This window comes from Camelina sativa, chromosome 18, assembly GCF_030686135.1.
Source record: "Camelina sativa cultivar CO46 ecotype springtype chromosome 18, ASM3068613v1".
Lineage (NCBI taxonomy): Eukaryota > Viridiplantae > Streptophyta > Magnoliopsida > Brassicales > Brassicaceae > Camelina > Camelina sativa.
Genome location: NC_141897.1, coordinates 5,400,604 through 5,422,144, shown reverse-complemented (window position 1 = coordinate 5,422,144; position 21,541 = coordinate 5,400,604). Strand labels below are relative to the sequence as shown.

General features: G+C 36.3%; 3 protein-coding genes across 6 annotated transcripts; 2 read left to right on the top strand and 1 right to left on the bottom strand.

Moving 5' to 3' along the window:
• Positions 1–6,024: 6,024 nt before the first annotated feature.
• LOC109130595 (uncharacterized) lies at positions 6,025–6,611 on the top strand. Its single transcript, XM_019240301.2, has one exon. The coding sequence runs from the start codon at positions 6,088–6,090 to the stop codon at positions 6,319–6,321; it is 234 nt and encodes a 77-aa protein (XP_019095846.1). The 5' UTR covers positions 6,025–6,087; the 3' UTR covers positions 6,322–6,611.
• Positions 6,612–7,401: 790 nt separating this feature from the next.
• Positions 7,402–8,201, bottom strand: LOC104760649 (WPP domain-containing protein 1). Its single transcript, XM_010483608.3, has one exon. It carries the CDS (start codon positions 8,052–8,054, stop codon positions 7,548–7,550), a length of 507 nt encoding a protein of 168 aa, XP_010481910.1. The 5' UTR covers positions 8,055–8,201; the 3' UTR covers positions 7,402–7,547.
• Positions 8,202–18,933: 10,732 nt separating this feature from the next.
• Positions 18,934–20,915, top strand: LOC104760648 (putative cyclin-A3-1). Of its 4 annotated transcripts, none has more exons than XM_087499566.1 (7): positions 18,934–19,425; positions 19,517–19,749; positions 19,832–19,984; positions 20,131–20,164; positions 20,256–20,405; positions 20,495–20,616; positions 20,715–20,915. In XM_087499566.1, the coding sequence occupies exons 1-7, from the start codon at positions 19,105–19,107 to the stop codon at positions 20,881–20,883; spliced, it is 1,182 nt and encodes a 393-aa protein (XP_087355692.1). In that variant the 5' UTR covers positions 18,934–19,104; the 3' UTR covers positions 20,884–20,915. The 4 variants fall into 4 exon arrangements, with proteins under 4 accessions (XP_087355692.1, XP_087355689.1, XP_087355690.1 ...); XM_087499563.1 differs by having other exon boundaries at positions 19,002–19,425; positions 20,498–20,616; XM_087499564.1 differs by having other exon boundaries at positions 19,002–19,425; positions 20,495–20,588.
• The last annotated feature ends 626 nt before the right edge of the window (positions 20,916–21,541 follow it).

Here is a 21,541-nt window from a genome sequence, read left to right as displayed (position 1 = left end):
GGATGAGGATGAAAACTACTGATACAATCGACGATTTTGTGGGAAAATTGTCTGAACTTGTGTCAAAGTCAGGAGCCTTAGGCGTAAGTATAGAAGAACCTAAGTTGGTTAAAAAGTTTCTGAATAGCTTGCCAAGGAAGAAGTATATCCACATCATTGCAGCTTTGGAATAAGTCCTTGACCTTAACAAGACAAGCTTTGTGGATATAGTTGGTCGGCTTAAGACTTATGAAGAAAGAATTCGAGATGAGGAAGATCAAGAGGATGATCAAACCAAGCTTATGTATGCGAGTAATTACCAGGAGGGTTATGATCAAGGACGAAGCAGAGGTGCAAGAGGAGGACGTTTTACAGGTCGAAGTAGAGGACGAGGTCGTGGCAACTATCAGAACAGAGGCAAGTCCTTGATTGTCTGTTATCGATGCGACAAACATGGTCATTATGCCTTTAACTGCCCGTATAGGTTGCTTAAGCTTCAGGAGATTCAAGACACAACTGATTCAGAAAACCAAGACACTAAGGATTTGCTGATGCATGAGGTGGTTTTCCTCAATGAAAAGAAGGTTCATCCAAAGAAGTTTGAAACAAAAGTCGCTGGAGATGATGTGTGGTACCTCGACAACGGAGCCAGTAACCATATGACTAGGAACCAGAGCTACTTTACCAAACTCGATGAGACTGTTACAGATAAGGTCAGGTTTGGTGATGATTTGCGAGTCGACATTAAAGGGAGAGGATCAATTCTCTTTGTCACCAAGTCGGGTGACCAGAAGATTTTGGCTCAAGTTTATTGGATACCAGACCTCAAGAGCAATATTCTCAGTCTTGGACAAGCAACATAAACGGGGTGTGAAGTTAGAATGAAGGAAAATTATTTGACGCTACATGATCGTGATGGAAAACTTCTGGTAAAATCAATTAGATCGTAAAACAGGTTGTTCAAGGTTCGTATGGAAGCTGAGAGCAACTTACTGCAAGTTAGTGAAGAGGATCCTCCCACAAGGTGGCACGAGAGACTTGGTCATATCAATGTTAAGACAATGGAATCAATGGTTAGAAAGGAGCTCATCATCGGAATTCCAGATACGAATTTTGCTAAGAAGACTTGCTCATCATGCTTGCTTGGGAAGCAGACTAGGAAGACGTTTCCACAGGCAACACAGTTCCGAGCTGAACGACCACTTGACCTGATCCATGGAGATCTATGTGGTCCTATCTCGCCTGCAACAACAGCACAAAATAAGTATATTTTTGTGCTCATCGATGATCTCTTTCGTTATATGTGGTCTCTACTTTTAAAGGACAAGAGTGACGCCTTTGATGCTTTCCAAAGGTTCAAAGCTCTCGCTGAGCAAGAAAGTGGAACAACGATCAAGGTGTTCAGGACTGATAGGGGAGGTGGATTTGTGTCTTTCGAATTTATGAACTATTGTGCAGAACATGGAATTCAACGACATTTGACTGCTCCTTATTCACCAAAACAGAATGGGGTGGTGGAAAGAAGAAATAGAACCCTACTCGAGATGACAAGAAGCATTCTAAAACACATGGAGGTTCCAAATTACTTGTGGGGAGAGGCAGTGAAGCATTCTACCTATCTAATTAACAGAGTAGCTACGAGATCCTTGTATGACAAAACACCGTACGAGATGTTTAAGGGAAGAAAGCCAAACCTAGAGCACTTGCGTGTGTTCGGATGTATTGGCTATGCACGAGTGGATTCACAACATCTAAGGAAGTTAGATGATAGATCACGTGCATTGGTGCACCTTGGAACTGAACCAGGAAGCAAAACGTATCGTTTGTTCAATCCTTCAACGCGTAAGATTGCAGTAAGTTGAGATGTAACCTTTGATGAAGCTAAGAAGCGGAACTGGAGTGATACACATGAGACAATAGAAGTCTTTGGGTCCTTCACTGTAACGTTTGGAGATTTTGGTAACAATGGTTTAAGAGAAATTGAAGCAGATTGCGTACCAGCTAATAACTCTTGAGGATAGAGTCGAAGTAATAGTGGAGACTTCAGAACAAGAACCGGAAGCAGCTCCACCTATCTTAAGAAGATCAACTCGACCTAGTGTAAGACCGAGCTATTTGAATGATTATGTACTGTTTGCAGAAGAAGAAGCAGTACGACTCTTGTTAACCTTAGATGATGAACCAAGAAGCTATGAAGAAGCAAAAGAGCTAGATGTATGGAGAGAGGCTTGCAATGAGGAGTTGAGTTCAATTGAGAAAAACAAAACTTGGAACCTAGTAGAGTTACCAGCTGGTGTGAAACCAATTGGTTTAAAATGGGTGTTCAAAATTAAACGGAATTCAGATGGGAGCATCAACAAGTACAAGGCAAGATTAGTCGCCAAAGGATACGTACAGAAACATGGAATCGACTTCGATGAGGTTTTCGCTCTAGTAGCACGACTTGAGACAATTCGCTTCATCATCGCATTTGCTGCATCTAGAGGATGGGAAGTGCACCATCTAGATGTAAAGACTGCTTTTCTACATGGAGAACTTAGAGAGGAAGTTTTTGTTACCCAACCTGAAGTCTTTAAAAGGAAAGGAAGTGAAGGATTAGTGTTCAAGTTGAATAAAGCTCTTTATGGTCTGCGACAGGTTCCTCGAGCTTGGAATCATAAGCTCAATCAGATTCTTGTGGAATTGGAGTTTGTTCGTTGTGCTAAGGAGCCTGCTTTGTATCGAAAACAAGTAAAGGAGAATTTGTTGATTGTTGCGGTTTACGTTGATGATCTTCTTGTTACTGGAAGCAGCTTGAGCTTAATTCGTGAGTTTAAACATGGAATGTCATCTAGATTTGAGATGAGTGACCTTGGAAAGCTGACATATTACCTTGGCATTGAGGTTTTGCAAGAAAGTAGTGGAATTACATTGAAACAAGGGAGATATGCGGCTAGGATTCTTGAAGAAGCTGGTATGACAGAGTGTAATTCCGTACAAGTTCCAATGGATTCGGGTACGAAACTCTCTAAGTTGATGGCGGAACAATCTATTGATGAACAAGAGTTTAGAAGAAGCATCGGCTGTCTTAGATATCTAATTCATACCCGGCCTGATCTGTCGTTTGCTGTTGGAATCTTAAGTCGCTATATGCATTCTCCAAAGAAGAGTCATGGGGCTGCTTTAAAACATGTTTTGAGGTACTTACAAGGAACTACAGAGTATGGTCTCACATTTAATCGAGGAGATAACTCGTGCTTAGTCGGATATAGCGACAGTAGCTACAATGTCGATGAAGATGATGGCAAGAGTACTAGCGGACATATCTTTTATTTGAATGGCTGTCCTATTACTTGGTGTTCTCAGAAGCAGGAGACAGTGGCTTTGTCTTCTTGTGAAGCTGAATTCATGGCGGCTACTGAAGCAGCAAAGCAGGCTATTTGGTTGCAGGATTTACTCGCGGAAGTAACTGGTGAAGATCTTAAGAAGGTGACAGTTCGTATAGACAACAGGTCAGCTATTGCGATCACCAAGAATCCTGTTTTTCATGGTCGTAGTAAGCATATTCATAGGAAGTATCACTTCATTCGTGAATGTGTTGAGAATGAGAAGGTAGAGGTTGAACATGTTCCTGGTGTTGAGCAAAAGGCTGATATCTTGACAAAACCGCTTAGTAGAATCAAGATCAGCGAAATGAGAGGCTTCATTGGAGTTCAAGATGTGAGTGAGCATGGTGTCAAGCTTAAGGGGGAAAATGTTGTTGTTAGTTTGAAGTAGCTTGGAGACCAAGCAGGATATATTTAGGAGGATCTAAATATATATATCAAATTGTTAGTTTTACTTTCTTTAGGAGATATCTAAAGTTAGTTTTCCAAAAATGTTTTGGAAATAAAGTCTATATATAAGGAGGTGCTAATATGTAGCACAACTTATGAGATTAGAGAGATTAAGGTGTTTTAGTTTTAAGAAGTTTCTAAAGCAATAAACAAGAGTTATTTGTTTAAACTTTGTGTTTGATTCAATAGTTTTTTTGCGTTGTCTTAATTAGTTTTTTGTGTGTGTGTGTATAAAGGGAAAGCTTTTGTTTCAGCCACAAAAAAATGAGAAGAATATAATTATTCTTTCAAGTAGATTGTAACCCACGCATAACACAAAGTTCCTAGCTCCACCCAGTGTATGTAAATGTTTGGATTTTTTGCCTTGTATGTGCGAGTATCGGCTCACTAACTATAATCTTATTGCATGATCTGGAGAGGGCATTCAAAATTTCTTGTAGACCTTCTAAATTGGTTCTGTACATTAAAGACAAATGAGCTACCAACTGTTCTTGCAAGCCCACTGGGAGATTGTTCCTCTGAGCAAACGATATATGAGACAACATAAACAGAACTTACGAAGTTTCTGGTTCAACTGGTCATATGAACCACCAAGTTGGTCATATTACCAATTATGTATATAATTCTGCTAGCAATTATTGGCTTATATGCGTAATGTACAGCTATAGAAATAGTATATAATTTTATAATTTCTAATTTTACTGAAAAGATACATCTTAGAATTATCTTCTTACACTTTTTTAAAATTTAAAACATTATTTTTGTTTAAAAACATACTAGAATTGTCTTTTATAAATTTTAATTTTGTTAAAACAAATTTGTTATTATCTCATATCAATATAATTAATACATGTCACGATCACGTGAGTTACTAATTTTGCAAAACCAAACTTTATATAGTAAAATATAATATCAAATATTAGTTTAAAATTGTTGAATAATAGAAAACGAAATTTAATGTTTGTTCTTATTTAATTTCTCATTAATTTTTGTTGGAGAAACATTTTACTCTATCATTCTTTATTTTATGAAGTTGATAGAATAGTATAACCTCCACATTAACGGGATGTATTTAACTTGACATTTTTAGTGATTTGTGTAAAATTTACAAATCATATGTTATTCAATCATGAATTTTAAAAAGTATAATGAAATCCACTGTTATTGAAGTAATGATTTATTCAAAAAAGTTTATAGATTTAGATTTTATATATTGATTTTTAGTGATTCTGAAAGATTTGAGAAAAATTTTAAAGTTAAAAATACATAAATCCAAATCTAATGATTTTAGGTGAGATTTGAAAGAATTTTACTTTCATATCAACTTCCTTAAAATCTTCAAAATTATTTAAAATCTCTTGAAAACTCAAATTATTTGGAATATTAGATTGAATACACCCCGTAAGAAACTTTTGCTCTGAAATGATACGAAATGTTTTTGAAGAATCAAGAAAAAAAACATTCTTGCACATTTGTTATTTTAAACATGATATTACCAATCAAAGGCTAGCTGTGTTTTCAAAACAAAAGCAAAGTTGAAACATATTTAATTAAGAGCGTGCAGTGGTGAACACGTCCATCAGTCGTCACTCGTCAGCAGCTAAAATTTCACCGTTTTGATATTGTTCCCTTTTTGGCGAACCTAACGAACGTGAATCGGTTCTATATATTATGACTTCACACCGTGTTAATCCAAACCGACTACGAAGAAAATATAAAAGTAAAAAATTGACAGGTCACACTCAATATGAAAACCCATTTGGTCTCCTACTAACCAATAATATTTCGTCTTTTACAACGAAAAAATTGACAGGTCACACTCAATATGAAAACCCATTTGGTCTCCTACTAACCAATAATATTTCGTCTTTTACAACGTGTTTGCTAACTATTCTTTTCATGTGTTACTTATTATTTCTTAGGAAACAAATGTCTTTTTTCAACATTTTATGAAAGTCATATATAGAGACAGAGTTCAACAACATCTCTTGTGGAGAAGCAGGTGGTTGGAGAAACTCATTAGATATTCACTTGTAATATGAATACATATTCATATTAATTTGTTTTGTCTGGCTTATATAAATAGTAAACGATCAAAAACCTGAAGAGTAGGAGACCAAATGTAAAAACGCGATAATTAATGAAATAGTCGTTGATACTTGGTCAAGAATTGATGCTCCTTATTTAAAGTTTATGCACGCACACACAATCTCATATTTACACAAAAAAAATCACGAAGCATTCTTTGTGATCCAAAGAGAAAGAAAACCAAAAAAGAAAAAAAGTTTCAAAAATGGAGAAAAAGAATATGTTCATGCTGTGGTGTATGATCTTCTTATTGGTGGGTTCGTCGTTAATGTTTGAGAGAGTGGATTGCAGAGCCGTACGATCGGAGTCGTTTAGAGATATCAACGGCCATGATCAATCGACGGTGACCATCATGAAGGTGAAGAACAGCTCGTACAGTCGACGTCCTTTAATGAGGATCTTAGCGTCTGGACCGAGCGGGAGAGGAACTGGTCACTAATCCACAACTACCACATCTTACGACGTGTGTGTGTGTGTTTTTGTTTGTTGGATTATCTCAGTTTTTTTATTTTTCGGCCAAAAAAAGATAAAAGAAGAGTGGTTTTTTCCAAGGAGTTCCTACTTCCTAGCTTATATATTCATTGACTATTTATGTCAAAAAATAAAGATATATCCATGGAGTGTAAAAGCAAACCATATAATGTTTGATACAATTGGTCGTGTTGTGAATGTCAAGTTACTATCCCTTTGTTGCTAGTTAATAGTAATTTATTTCGTTTTTTTTTTAAATTGCTTTTTTTGTGAGACTTCGTTTCTTTTCATTTTCATTTTCATTTTCATTTTACCAATAAAATTTGAGAAATACTATTGAAAAAAGTACCAAATCTCATCACTATCATACAGTCACAGCATCACAATTGTTGATATCACGAGTCACGACCACTTGAATTTGATATAGTATTAACTTAGCTCTCTCTAGTGCGAGTCGTCTCCAGATTGTTTTCTTTTTATATCGGACTCTGAAGCATATAATAAACGAGGACTATCATATACATATAGTTTTTGACCTAAAAAAAAAAAAATCATATACATATAGCAAACTATCATATAATCGAAGAAAAACAGAAGATTACCAGGTATTACTACTACTAGTAGGGTTAAGTGTAATCATGTACCCTCCCCCAATTATGTATTTCTGAAGCATTTTATTGTGACTAGATTGTTTTTGCACTAAACTAATAAAAACACATGTTTAAATCGAACCTTCAAATTCAAAAACTAATATGGTTTCAAATTCCAAGTCTCCAAAACCAATAAAGAGTAAACGACAATGAGAGTCAGACAAATCAAAAAGGCTGATTTCTCTAATTCCAAGAACATAATAACTATTGAACTGCCCCCAATGCACACATAAACAACAACCGAATTCAAACTATCAAACTTCAAAACTATAAGATGATTTGATGATTTTGATGTCATAAAGGGCTTAGATGAACGAGTTCAAGCAAGCCACATATATAAATCTAATTAACGACGAATGCATGAACTAGTTAATAAACGATAAAGCAACCATAAACCATTCACTTAACTCGTTAATTACCATGATTAAGAAACCAAAAGCATCCAAATTGCGAAATCAACAAGTCATCACTACAAGAACTCTTGAGGTAATCTCATACGAACTCTAAGCAACAGAATAAAAAAGATAGTTAGAGAACACCAAACTCAAGCCTTGTCTTCATCAAGCTTCACCGAACCCAACTCTGCGGCTAATTCAGTTTCTTCTTCTTCTTCATCACCACCACCGGCCTTTGGTGCAGGGGTCTTCTTAGCTTTCATCGATTCAAGCATACGTTTACTAATCTCTTTAGAATAAACCTTAAGGATCTCGATCCCATCGTCATCACCTACCACGGCGGCGGAAGCGACGGCGTGAGCCTCGTCCTCGATTGATTTCGCCACGGAGGAGGCTTCTTCGGAGTCGAGAGTTCCGTATCTCTTGGATAGGATTGATTCGGTTGAGAGTGTTTCGGTCAGGCGTTTGACGACGGCGTCGCGAGTTTTCTGAGTCGGCGGCCAGATTCGGAGCGAGATGGTTCCCGGATTCGGATTCGGATTCTTCTCCGTCTCGTTGTTTGATTCTTTCTTCTCCGTTGTTGGTAATGTGGTGGAGTTTTCGGATTCTGGGATCTGCGGCGGGGATGTGGTGGTGGTGTCGGCTTCGGCCGCCATTTTTGAATTTGAAAAGCTTTTTTAGGGGTTTTTTGAATTTTTTCTGGGTGTGATTTGTTTGTTCTTGTGTGGCCTTGTGAGTTGATAGATGATTACTTTACTAATAAAGAGGGGTCTGGTACGATGTCGTTTAATGGATTGGGTGGTGCGTTGCGTTTCATTGATTTTTTTTTTTTTTTTTTTTTTTGGCTCAACATCAACTTATATTCACCAATGTCAAATTACACTTGGTTTATCCACCATTACATCATATGTTATCCAGGATGGCGCTAATGAGTATAACTTAGGATCATAATTCTGTAGAGAAAGAGATTCCCTTGCTACTCTATCAACCACTTTATTACAATCTCTAGGAGAAAAAACGATCTTGAAATCAGAAATGGTAAGGAGCTGCTCATGAATGTCCTGAAGAATTGGTGCAAGCGCTGGCCAGCATTCATCACTATGCACTAATTTGACTGCCCCCAATGAATCCGATTCAAAGATAATACGAGTATAGTTCAAACGTACCATTGATGCAATCGCCCTCCTTAATGCCTCCAATTCTACTTCCAAAACAGAGTGTGCTTTCCGGATAGCCTGCGCTCCTACCCACAAAACTTCACCATTATGGTCTCTAAGAACCCATCCTGTACCGCTGTGATTGGTCTCCCCCATCCAAGATCCGTCAGTGTTACATTTAACCCAACCGTACTGTGGGGGATCCCATTTATCAATGGCTCTGTTTCTCTCTGCAGTACGCTCCCCTTCATTTCCTTCCTGTTCTGTTCGTTGAGTCCATTCTTCCATATCCTCCAGAGCTTTCCTGACCGTATCCTGAGCAGTGTAATCCTTTCCCTGAAAAATGAGATTATTCCTTGCCTTCCAGATTCGCCACAGCATCCAGGGTATCACTTTGCTCAAACCTTCATATTAAGGCAGTATTGTCTGGAGATTTAGAACATGGTACATATTAGCATAGAATGAATCACTCCAATTGCCTCCGGGGGGAGCCGGAATAGGTGACAAAGCCCAGACTTGGCGGGCGTAGGTACAAGAGAACATCAAATGATTAATCGATTCTTCCAAGTTTGGGCACCTTGGACAAGCATTTTCTTTGGATAAATGACGATAATACATGTTCTTCGCCACTGAGATACTGTTAGTCATGCACTTCCAAAGAAAATGTTGGATCTTTGGGCTAGTTTCAGTTTTCCACACTTGTTGGATGAGAGGATTTAAGCTGGGTTGGTCCACCTCCTGTAATCGTTTTCTGGCATTAATAACCTGAGTGATGACCCAATACCCTGATTTCACCGAGTAGTGACCAGACCGTGCATAATCCCATGTATAACCGTCCCGTCTGTTCCTTCCCATCGGACGTAAATCCTCAATCCAATTCCGATCGTCATCAGTAAAGATCATATCCAGAAGGTCTCTCCGCCATTCTTTCCCATTGTCAAGGAGTAATTCGCTTACTTTGGTAAGTCTAGACACCGAGCTTCTTAGTGTAGATGGTATGTGATTGGTTCGTTGGATGCTCCTGGCAGGTTTCAGCTGAACCCAATGATCTTGCCATATGTTAGTTGAACCACCATCACCAATTACCATTCTCTCCCCTTCGTTTAAAAGCTCCTGTGCCTGGAATATGCTTCTCCACGCGAAAGATGGTCTGGAACCTAGTTTTGCTTGTAGAGGGTTGGTTTTATTGGAATATCTACTTTTATAGATTCTGGCCATCAACGTGTTTGGACAAGTTAACATCCTCCAAAGCTGCTTTCCGAGTAAAGCAATATTGAATGCTTCGATGTCTTTAAAACCCAACCCTCCGTCCTTCTTTGGTTTACTCAGTTGGTCCCAGGCTTTCCAATGCATACCCCTGGAATCTTGATTATTTCTCCACCAAAATTCAGCCATAACTGATGCCATTTGTTGACAAACCTTCTTTGGGAGCTTAAAGCATGCCATGGTGTATGTTGGCAACGCCATTGCCACCGCTTTCAGTAAGATTTCCTTTCCCCCAGGAGAAAGAAAGTTTGTTTGCCAACCTGAGATTTTTTGTTGAAGCCGCTCCTTTAAGTAATTCAGGATGGTGACTTTAGAACCACCAAAAGCTTTCGGGAGTCCTAGATAAAATCCTTCTCCTCCTTCTTCCGTGATCCCAGTTTTACTTTTGATTGCAGATCTTCTCTCCTGAGGAATATTCTTCCCAAAATAAATGCTTGATTTTTGATAGTTTATTCTCTGCCCAGAAGCTAGACTGTACTCATCAAGAATGCTTAATAGACTTTGAATCTCCTCCTCCTTCTCCCGACAATAGAATATACTGTCATCAGCAAAGAGAAGGTGAGAGACAGGAGGAGCTCCTCTTGCAACTGGAAGCCCTGTTATTGATCCTTCTTCTTCAGCTTTCTGTAACATTCTGACCAACATCTCCGTACATAGAACGAATAGGTACGGCGATAAAGGATCTCCTTGCCTCAATCCCCTTGTCGGGACAATCTCTCCATAGGGAGTACCATTGAGCAGAACTTGGTAGTTTACCGTGGTCACACAGCTCAATAGAAGACTAACCCATTGTTCAGAGAAGCCCAACAGCTTTAGTGAGTTCGCCAGGAAAGACCATTCAATTCTATCAAAAGCCTTGGATACATCTGTCTTGATCGCAATGAACTCTGAGGAGCATTTATTATTCGAATTGAGAGCATGAATGAGTTCATGTACCACCAAGATATTGTCTGAAATCAGTCTTCCTTGGATAAACGCTGCTTGAGTATCAGAGATAACATCCGGCAAAACTTTCTTAAGCCTATTCGCCAACACTTTTGCAATGATCTTATAGATCACATTGCTTAAACTGATTGGCCTGAATTCCGACAATTTCATCGACTTATGCTTCTTTGGGATCAGGCAGATGTGAGTTTTATTCATTTCTCTATCCATTTGCCTTGTTCTGAAAAATTCTCGGACCATCTCCAGCAAGTGATCTCCTAAGACATCCCAATGCTGCTGATAGAAGTGTCCTGTCATACCATCTGGCCCAGTGCTTTTGTTCGGATTAATGCTAAAGACCGCTCTTCGGACTTCTTCCCTTGTGACTGGTTTTAGAAGCTGCTCATTCTGCTCTGGGGATATCTGATTTCCTGCATTCACCCTCTCATCAATCTGGTGCCCTACATCCTCCGAGGCGAATAATAGTTGAAAATACTTTTCAGCAAGACGTCCTAAATCCCTGTCTGCAAACCATTCCTTTCCTTCGTCATCCACCAGACATTGGATTCGGTTTTGTGCTCGTCTATTTTTGGTTGCAGCGTGAAAGAATTTGGTGTTCCTATCCCCATTATTGCTCCTCATGTCGATACTCTTCATTCAACTCCTTTTTTAGTCTTGCAATCTCTTCTTTCCTGAAAGGGATTTGACGGGTAACTCTATCAATATGGAAGTGTAAGTCCTGAATCCTCCTTGCAGAGCTAGGGTGATTGTCTCTCTTCCATCTGGATATAACTTTTCTACATTGAGCAATTCTCGTCATCATTGAGTCATTATTTGAGTTTCCCACGCCTTTCCAGAAATCAGCAATCATCTCTTTAAAACCCTATCTAGCACACCATCTTTGATCATATTTGAATCCTGCCCAACTCTTCCACTGTTCACCCAAAAAACAGGTGATCAAAGGACTATGATCAGAACTTACTTTTTGCAGATATACCGCCTGTGCTTGAGGGAAAAGCTCCATCCAGAATTGGTTTGCAACTGTTCGATCCAGTCTGCATTGCACCAATTCATTGTTTCTATTGCCAAATCATGAGTATTGGTAGCCCATATGTTTGATTTCCCATAATCCACAAACTGAGAGCATCTGTCTGAACTCCTTACAGGAAGCGTCCTTTCTCATTGGGCCTCCAAGCTTCTCCGAAGGATTTATCAGCTCATTAAAGTCTCCTGTTAAAAGCCAGCATCCTCGTCTATTAATACCAATCCTCGAGAGCCTCTCCCAAAGCTCCCCTCTCTCACTTTGAACTGGTTCTTCATACACACAAGTTAGGTAGAATTCTTTTCCTTGCCAAGAGACCCAGACATCAATCATTCTCTTATCAGAGTGGATAATTTTCACAGACACTGAATTTTTCCACATCAAAGCAAGGCCTCCACTCTTACCAACGGGTTCTACCGTATGCAAATCAAAATAACCTAAATGATTCACTACATTCTCCAAGTAATCTCGCTTTTTCTTGGTCTCACAGAGGAATGTTACCTCGGGAAAATACCGACCTCGTATCTCCCTTAGGTGTCGAACTGTAGGGGTATTCCCCACCCCCTGACAGTTCCAGCTCAATATCCTCATATTGATCTCGAAGGGTTGGAATTAATCATCAACCCTTCTTTCTTGTTTGCTCTCCGTTTCCCATAATCAGGGATGTCGAGAGACTTTGCTGCTATAAAAGCAGAATGAGCTGCTACTGGAGCAGAGTGTTCCGATTGAGTAAAAGTCACTCCGTGTCTTGGACTAGAACTTGAGGTTTGGGAACCCAATCTTTCAAAGACTGTCGAAGCGCTCTTCCGGTTATCAGCAGGGGATCCTCCTTTCTTTCCATGATCCAGAGAGAGCAAGGGTAAGTCGTCTTGATTCCCCAGCCTTTCAAAAACAGAAGGAGACTGATCAGGAATGTCTAGGTCACCTAAGCGAGCCCTCTTTGTATTTTTGTCCCCACTATTACTTAATCGCCTTCTCTTTGAAGGCTGGGAAGGCGTGTATGCTGATTCTCCTGAGCTTTTTGAACCTTTTGGGTCATCCCCTTTTGTTGACCTTGGATCCTCAGCTCTAGTCACCATCTCCTTAGGTCGCCAACCTGAGCTACACGGGAGAAGGTTGTCTGATTGTCTTTCCTCGGCCACTGAAGTCGTTCTTGCAAGTCTTTCTTGTTTTTGGCCGACGGTTCAGAGTGTTCCGATTGAGACCCAAAAGATCTTTTTGCCTCGTTAGATTGTTCCTGATTTTCTACCACAACCCTCTTGCCTTTACTTTTGGATCTTCCAGGGTCCTTCCCTAAATCTTTTTTGGTGCTCCTTTTCTGGGATGCACATTTAGCGATTTCAAAGGGACAATTTGTCTGGTCATGAGTGAGTCTCATACATGAGAAACAGACCTTCAAAAGCTTTTCATATTCCAACTCCACCTTCACAATCTCCCCCGAAGAGAATTTCACATTCTTTACAAATTCCAGCGGATCCTCTGCCTTCAACCATGCTCTGGCCCGCACATATTCTAGCGAGGAGGAACTTTTTGCGTGTAGCTCCACCGCTTCAACCTGACCCCGAGGTTCGATAATGCTCTCCACTGCTTGTTTTTTCAGAAGGTGGATAGGGAGATTTCTAATACGAACCCAGAAGAGGATCCTATTAAGAAAATCTGGCCCTGGATTAGGTTTCCACTGGTCAAGTGATACTATCCAGCCATTCACAAACCATGGACCTCGAAACAATACATGGTGTAAATCTCCTTCGGATTCGAAGATAAATTGAACTCTATTATCTCCAACTCCTCTTCCTTTAACCCTATCTTCCATACCCCAGATGGGTGGCAGCGCTTTAACTAGACCTCCCACCTTATGAACCGAAGGGTTAAGACAACGCACTATAACACTCAGAGAGTTTTCTTCAATCAAATCTTCGTTCCCCAGATCCGGGACTTCCACCATTTCTCCTTCCCTTAATAGATTACGTTCTCTCAACTCATCCATGAGAGATAGTTCTTTCTTCTTCCTTAGTCTATTCATCTTAAAAGCACTTAGGACAGAAAGCTTCTCTTAAGAACAAATCTATCTCTCCGAAATATCCCTAAATCGACTCACTGCGAGAACTAACCAGAGAACTGAGGCCAAACTAGCCTAATGAGACAGCAAAATTGACAAGATTCAATTGCTGAAAGAGGTCGAGGGTTTTACTGACTAAAATCAGATTCGCCGCCACTAAGCTCTCGGGAGAAAACCCTAGACTCCATTCTTTTTTCTTTTCTTTTGCATCCCGTTGCGTTTCATTGATTTGTTTGTTGTAAACAAAAACTGTAAGCTATCGTTTTAGGCGTGATTTATATTTTAAAGATTTTTCCTTTTGTAATTTACATACTATTACATAAATTCTCCGGTATAAAAAGATGGAAAATGTTTATAATTTAAATTTTATATCCGGTATGGTTAGACTAAAAACAAAAATTCAATTAGATATAAATTTTTAAGTTCTGATGTTTGTTAAGTTATTTTTTTTTATTCTTTCATATTTAAATTTATTTTGATCTTATTCATAATGCGATTCTAAGGTAATGTCTAACAATTTTAACTGATATGGTATGTTAAACACATATTTTTATTATTTATAATACATTTTCGCTTTGAAAACTTAAAACCACAAGAAATACATAAATTAATCTACAATCTTATTAATTTTATGTGTTTATAAATTATGATGATTCAAGACAACTAAATATAAATGTTAAAGAAAAAGATAGAAAATCATAATTTTCAATCTTAATAAAATCTTTTAAATATCTATACTATTAAATTTTAGTTTTTTTAAGTGTTTGGTAAAATGGATAGAAGAAAAATTAATTGTAGAGGTTGTTTTTTTTTGATGGATAATTGTAGAGGTTGTTAGGATTACATATATATAAACTCATACTTACCTTTTATTTATCTTTCTAGTTTAGTTTTTAAATCAATAATATTAAGTACAATAAAAACTTCTCGTTCAAATGTATTTCAAAAATATTATACAATCAGCCGATAATTAGAAGACTAGGGATTGGACTCGCACATACATGCGGGATTAATTTTAAAAGAACTAAGTTTGCAATTAGGTTTGGATTATGCAGAGTTACATTTGTAATTATGAATGTTAAAAATGTTATTAACATTCATAATCCAACTTTGTACCAATTTATTTTCAGTTTGGTTTAGAAAAGAAGATGATTAGATTTAAGTACATTAAAAAATAGTAAGAGAAAGATAGTATATATGTTTATGTTGGTTTCGGGAACCTGTCCCATCCTTTATACGGTATGTTCTGGTTTTTTATCTTATAACCATAGTTTTAATAATATTTTATCAATTTGAGATTATATATTTTAGTCCAACAAATAAGGAAGTAGGTAAAAGATTCACATCCATATAACATTTTATTTGTAGATATAATTATCTGGTATAGCATTTATAACATAAACTTATATTGGTTTACCTTCATCAAATTTCTAAACGTTTGAAATAATAACCACTTCACCATAAATTTTGAATTCACATGCAATTTAATTTAACTATCGTAATTTTATAATCCCATCTTGATATATTTATTTCTTTTTTTTTCAATGAAAAATAGTTTATGTAATTTTTTTATTTTTTTTTAAATTACCCGTTCCCGTCTCATAATTGATCTTTCCAATACATTATATTTTTTAATTAATTATGTATTAGTAAAACTAAAAATATTTGGGGTTAATTTATGTGAACTAAACCTATGGTCTATGGATCAAAGCGCACTTTTGTGCAGGGTTTTTAATTTTTTCAATTTATTAAAATTTTTTATATTTTATTAAAAATAGTGAGAAGACCTATAATATATAAATTTTGACAGAACACATAAATTTGTCTAATTTAATTCAACCCAAAGTCTTAGGAGCCATAATTGTAGAAGTCCATTATAATAAGTATTGATAAAATAAAAAATGAAGTTAAAAATATTTAAAAATCAATATTATTATCAGTTTGGTAAAAATAAAAGAAAAATAAAAAAAATGATGAGTCAAAACAGTATATGTAATTCAATTTGACCATGTAGAAATAATAAAAAAAAAAACTTTTTCGAAGTTGTAAAGGTTGCATTCATAAAAATTACATATTCAAAATGAATGTTTGGACAGACTAACACAAAGAAACCCAAAGTAGGTTATATTAATGACAATTTTTAAATATGTAATAATACCAAGCAGTATATATTGTTTACATGTTCTGACCTGTTGCAAAATTACATATATCTCTATAAAAACGTATATGATTAACTACACCAATAAATGAGTAATATTTTTATTTGATCTACTTAGTACTTATGCAGTTTTTTCCCCTCAAATCTACTTATACATTTAATTAAAAATAATATTTAAATAGTATCGGATGTAGCTACGATTACATTTGTATTCTTTTGATTCTCTTGAATTTCCTGCAAGTGTATAAAAATAAAATATTAAAAAAAAACAGAAGAGAATAATATTATCTGTAATTGCATCTAGTAATCTACTTATAACATTAAAATATAACTTTGTAATTAATTATTTTAAATGAAACTTTCTGATTGTTTGGTGTTGATTTCGTTAAACATCAAATTGATCTTTGTGCAATATGATTAAATGATATATAAGAATCATACAAAATTTAATTTGTGTATGAAACTTTCAAACAAAAAACTTACCAAACATAAACCAACATCGAAAGTTTTTTAAAAGTATTTATCACAAATACATATATATATATATATATATAACGTTAGAATACTGAAAATAAGAAAAAGAAGTTAATTTTTCTTCCTACCCTAAAGAAATTAAAGTATAAAGAGAGCTTGTTACCCTACAAAAAAATCATTTATACACATAAAAATATCTTAACAAAATATTTGATATCACCATTCAATATCTTAATTGTTTGTCAAAATCTATTTATTGTTTGTTTCCAAATTCAAAAAGAATTATTTCTAGATATACATAATTCTGTAATTAATGATTAAATTACGCTAATATTATCAGATTTCTCCGTTTTTAGGTAATTCAAATTGATAAAGATATAGGAAAGTCTCGGAACAGCTTTCCATATTTTTTATTCTCATTAATCTTTTCATTTTATATATTAGAAAGATAACAAAATTGATGATAAATGTTTTAATATAATTATAGTGTTTTCGTTTTTGTATAACTATATATATATTAAAAAAATTTATATATTTTAAGAAAGATTTAATTAATTACAACTAATTAGCATCTCTCATCAATTTAATAAGTTATCATTTTAAATGAGATTTAATGTCATGTTTTAATTTGTAATCGTGTTTCACAAAAAAATTGTATAATTCTCTAACTATTTTTTTTTTTTGGCAACAATCTCTAACTTTAGTTATTAGAATATTTGTTAAAGATTGAGATCTATTATACTTAATCATTAATATAGTTTCCTAAAATATTTGAATTTATTATTTATACTGAATATAATTTTATAAAATATAATGTATCATTTATAGTTAATATAGTTTCCTAAATACTGGATTAATTTGAATCTAATTTAACACACGACTAACTGTTTTTAGAAAACTAGAAATGTTTAATATTTAATTTAGAAAACTATTTGGAAAACAATATATTAGAAATTATTTATTTATGGGTTATAACCATATCCAAAATTAGATCCAAAACTTAAGTATCCTTCGTTATAACCAATTATGAAAAGAGTTAATCATTTATTTCTTTATTAATTGTTGCCATTGTTTTAGGGAAGTTTAAGTTTTTTTTTTAATTATGTATCTAAGTTGGTCTATTTGGCATGGATATATGTCATGTTTTTTATTTTATTTTAATATCTAAGTGTGCTCCCATTTAATAGTATAGATTCGTCAACTATCGTAGAAAACAAAAGCAATTAATTTTGGTTTGAAAGACCAAATAGGTAAATACGACATCTGTATATCTTTTTGGGAAATATTACCGTCGTCTCTATACCAATATTATCGTCGTCTCTTTCTTCTACAGTATCTACATTTGGCTCGCAATATCGTTCTGGAACCGCTACAATGCTCCATCTTTGATCTTCAAGATCTTCTTCACGGTTACCTTCGTCTGCATACCTAACCTCATCACAGTTTTCATCACCAACAACCTCACAATCATCTCCACTCACTGCCTCACAATCATCTTCGATATCTTCAGCAATCTTCATTTTTCGTTTACGTTTAGGAACTGCCTTACTGTTTCAATCCTTGGTTGTCTCCTCTACGAATCGCTCAGCCGGACCATCCTTCGTAGTCTCCACTTCGATTTGATCCATCTCAGGACCATCCTTCTCAGTCTGCACTTCGATTCGTTCCGCCTCAAGTCCATCGTTCTCATTCTTCTCCTCTATGAATCGCTCAGCCTCAGGACAATCAGGACCATCCTTCTCGTTCTCCTCTTCGATTCGATCAGCCTCAGGTCCATCCTTCTCACTCATCTCTTCGATTCGATCCGCCACAGTATCAGACGGAATCTCAACCGTCTCGGCTTCAGATCTTGTTTGAATTGAGTCTTTCTCTGGAGTATTCATCGTCAATCGCAACGACCGCCGCGGCGGAACAAAAGTGTTCTTTCCTCCACGGGTCCTCACCATGAAGAGAACTCGAGAGAATTGGGAGAGAATTTGAGAGAATTGAGATTTTTTTTTTTAGGGTTAGGGATTATGATTTCGATTCGAGAATTGGATTCAATTTGGGAATTTTCTCGTTTATAAGTCGTCGTCGTTTTGGCTAAACGGTAGCCGTTAACGGTTTATTAACCCTGTCTATTAGCTTCTAGCGGAGATTTAACTGCGTGCCTAAAACGGAGAGGTCAAAGAATGACATCTCCAAAGTTGGGGATTATTTTGTCCCATTTTTGAAACTTTGGGATATCTATGGTATTTTTCCCATATCTTTTTAGTTTTTACAAAATCACTACCGGGCCGATTCAGAAAGCCCATTAATCTTTTGATTTTACATAGACAGTGACGAACGTTTAAAAATCATCTTCCTCGTTTACGATTTAGGTCTTCTTCATGTGACGGCCAAATTAGCATTTTCCCGGTGAAATTTTCTAAAGCTCAAAAACACACAACAAAACCATCGCGCCAAAAACAAACTCAGCTTAAAATTTTCGAAAAACTCGAAAATAATTACAGAGACCGCCAAAAATTTCAATCTTTATTCCAAAAAAATTCCAAAAAATGTCTCTTCGCTTATTCCCTTTTTCTCACCCATCTCTCTTCTTCCTTCTCATCCTCAACCAAATCTCATTGATCTCTCACCTGAATCCATGGCCGACGACGATAAGGAGAACTGCGTTAGAATGACAAGAGCAGCGACGAAACGAAAAGCAGCCATGGCGGCGGTGACCATAGACGGAGAACAAATCAGCAACAAGAAGAAGAGAGTCGTACTCGGAGAGCTTCCCAACTTATGCAACATCAAGAAGCCTCGTAGAAAAGCCGCTAAGGTTATTACAACGAAACAGAAGAAACCAGTTTCGATTCTGACACTCGCAAACTCAAACTCGGACATTGACACGAGATCTGATGATCCTCAGATGTGTGCTCCTTATGTTACTTCAATCTTTGAGTATCTTCGTCAATTAGAGGTAAATAAACAAAACTCATCTCTAAATTTTACAACTTTGGAAGAAAGAAAAAAAAAGCATTGAGTAGGTTTTGCTTTGATTCACAATTCAGGGGAAAGCAAAGTCAAGACCTTTGATTGATTACATTGAGAAGATTCAGAAAGATGTAACTTCGAGTATGAGAGGAGTTTTGGTTGATTGGTTAGTTGAAGTAGCTGAAGAATACAAACTTCTGTCGGAAACTCTTTACCTCGCTGTCTCTTACATTGATAGATTCTTGTCTCTCAAGACTGTTAATAGACAAAGGCTTCAGCTATTGGGAGTTGCTTCAATGCTTATTGCTTCGTAAGATTACTCTTTCTCTTGTCTGTTTTGTTTTGTTTTTGTTGGTTTGCTTATTTGTGTTTTGGGTTTTTGGATTTTGTAGAAAGTATGAAGAGATTACTCCTCCAAATGTGAATGACTTTTGTTACATCACGGACCATACTTACACGAAACAAGAGATTGTTAAGATGGAAGCTGATATACTTCTTGCTCTTGAGTTTGAATTAGGAAACCCAACAAGCAACACATTTCTAAGGTTGGGTTCTGATTATTTTTGTTTGTTTGTGTAGTTCATTGTCTAATTGGTCATGTATCTGAGGTTAGAATCTATTGCATAAGGCAGGTTTTGGTGTTCATTATCTCACTGTGTTTTTTGTTTTTGGTTATGTTTGTTTTGTGCAGACGGTTCACAAGGGTTGCACAAGAAGATTTCGAAGTAAGCTCTCTTTTTAAATTGTGTCGTTTGCAATGTATAGAGTATCAAATTGCTAAGACTCACTCCTTTTTTTTTTTTTTTTTTTTTTTAGATGTCACCTTTACAGATGGAGTTTCTTTGTAGCTATCTTTCAGAGTTAAGCATGTTAGACTATAACTCTCTGAAGTTTCTTCCATCTATTGTGGCTGCTTCAGCTGTTTTTCTCGCTAGGTTCATCATCCGTCCAAAGCAACATCCCTGGGTAAGGCATTTCTTGCAAAGCGGATCTCGTTCTAATTCTATGTACACTAGTTTTACATAAGAAACTAAAGCGCTGGTGTTTGGATGTAGCAGAATGTAATGTTAGAAGAATACACAAGATACAAAGCTGGTGATCTCAAAGAATGCGTGAGAATGATACATGACTTGTATCTGAGTAGAAAAGGTGGAGCTTTACAAGCTATAAGAGAGAAGTACAAGCAGCATAATATGATGATTTGAGTTGAATGTGAAAAACCAATGTTCTTTTGATTTACATGTTTTCTTTCTCTTTCTATTTTGTTCATCGCAGTTCAAGTGTGTGGCGACAATGCCTGTATCGCCAGAGCTGCCTCTTACGGTTTTTGAAGATGTCAACATTTAGTGAGAACTTTTGGTCATCGGCGAAGATTTGTTGGTCTCTTTTCTTTGTGGTTTTGGGGTTTGTACATATCCTAGGACTACTTTCTAGTTGTGATTAAGTATCTAAACTAATGTTTAAAGATTTTGGTTACATGGGTTCTATTTTTTACCATGATTTAGGAACGTTCCTCAAATTTTCAACCATTTAAAACTAATCTAGTTTATAATATCATTACTACTAATAAAAGGGACAATTTGAGCCATTTCCTTGTGTCCACCTCAGCAAACTTCAAATTCATCTTAGAGCATGGCACATCATCTAATTCTTTCTCAATGCAACAATTAACAGCTACAAATTAACAAGCGACATCTTGCAAAAAAAAGAAATCCGCTAAGCATATGAAACGTTAGCCTCAAAACCCATTGTCTCCCACATGGCCATGATCTCCGTTTCAAGCTTCTCTCATCTCCTATGGCTTTATGGTTTCTCAATTTAAATCCCACCAGATAAGTTACGACTTCACTAATCTCACTTTTAGTTATAACTTCTACGTACAATTTTTCTACGCTGGAAGTGGAAGACCACATGTACAAAGATATTGCCTTTCTTCTTCTTGATTCCTCTTCAGTTTATGGGCTTTTAAAATTCACGTCCTGTTTTCTCATGTTTATTGTTTTGTTGTCTCTCTAGCTCATGGAGAAACATTGGGTTGGAGGATAATCAACAATCTTAATTCATGTTTTCTAGATGCGTCAGAGAAGTTTTGGTTTTTGGAT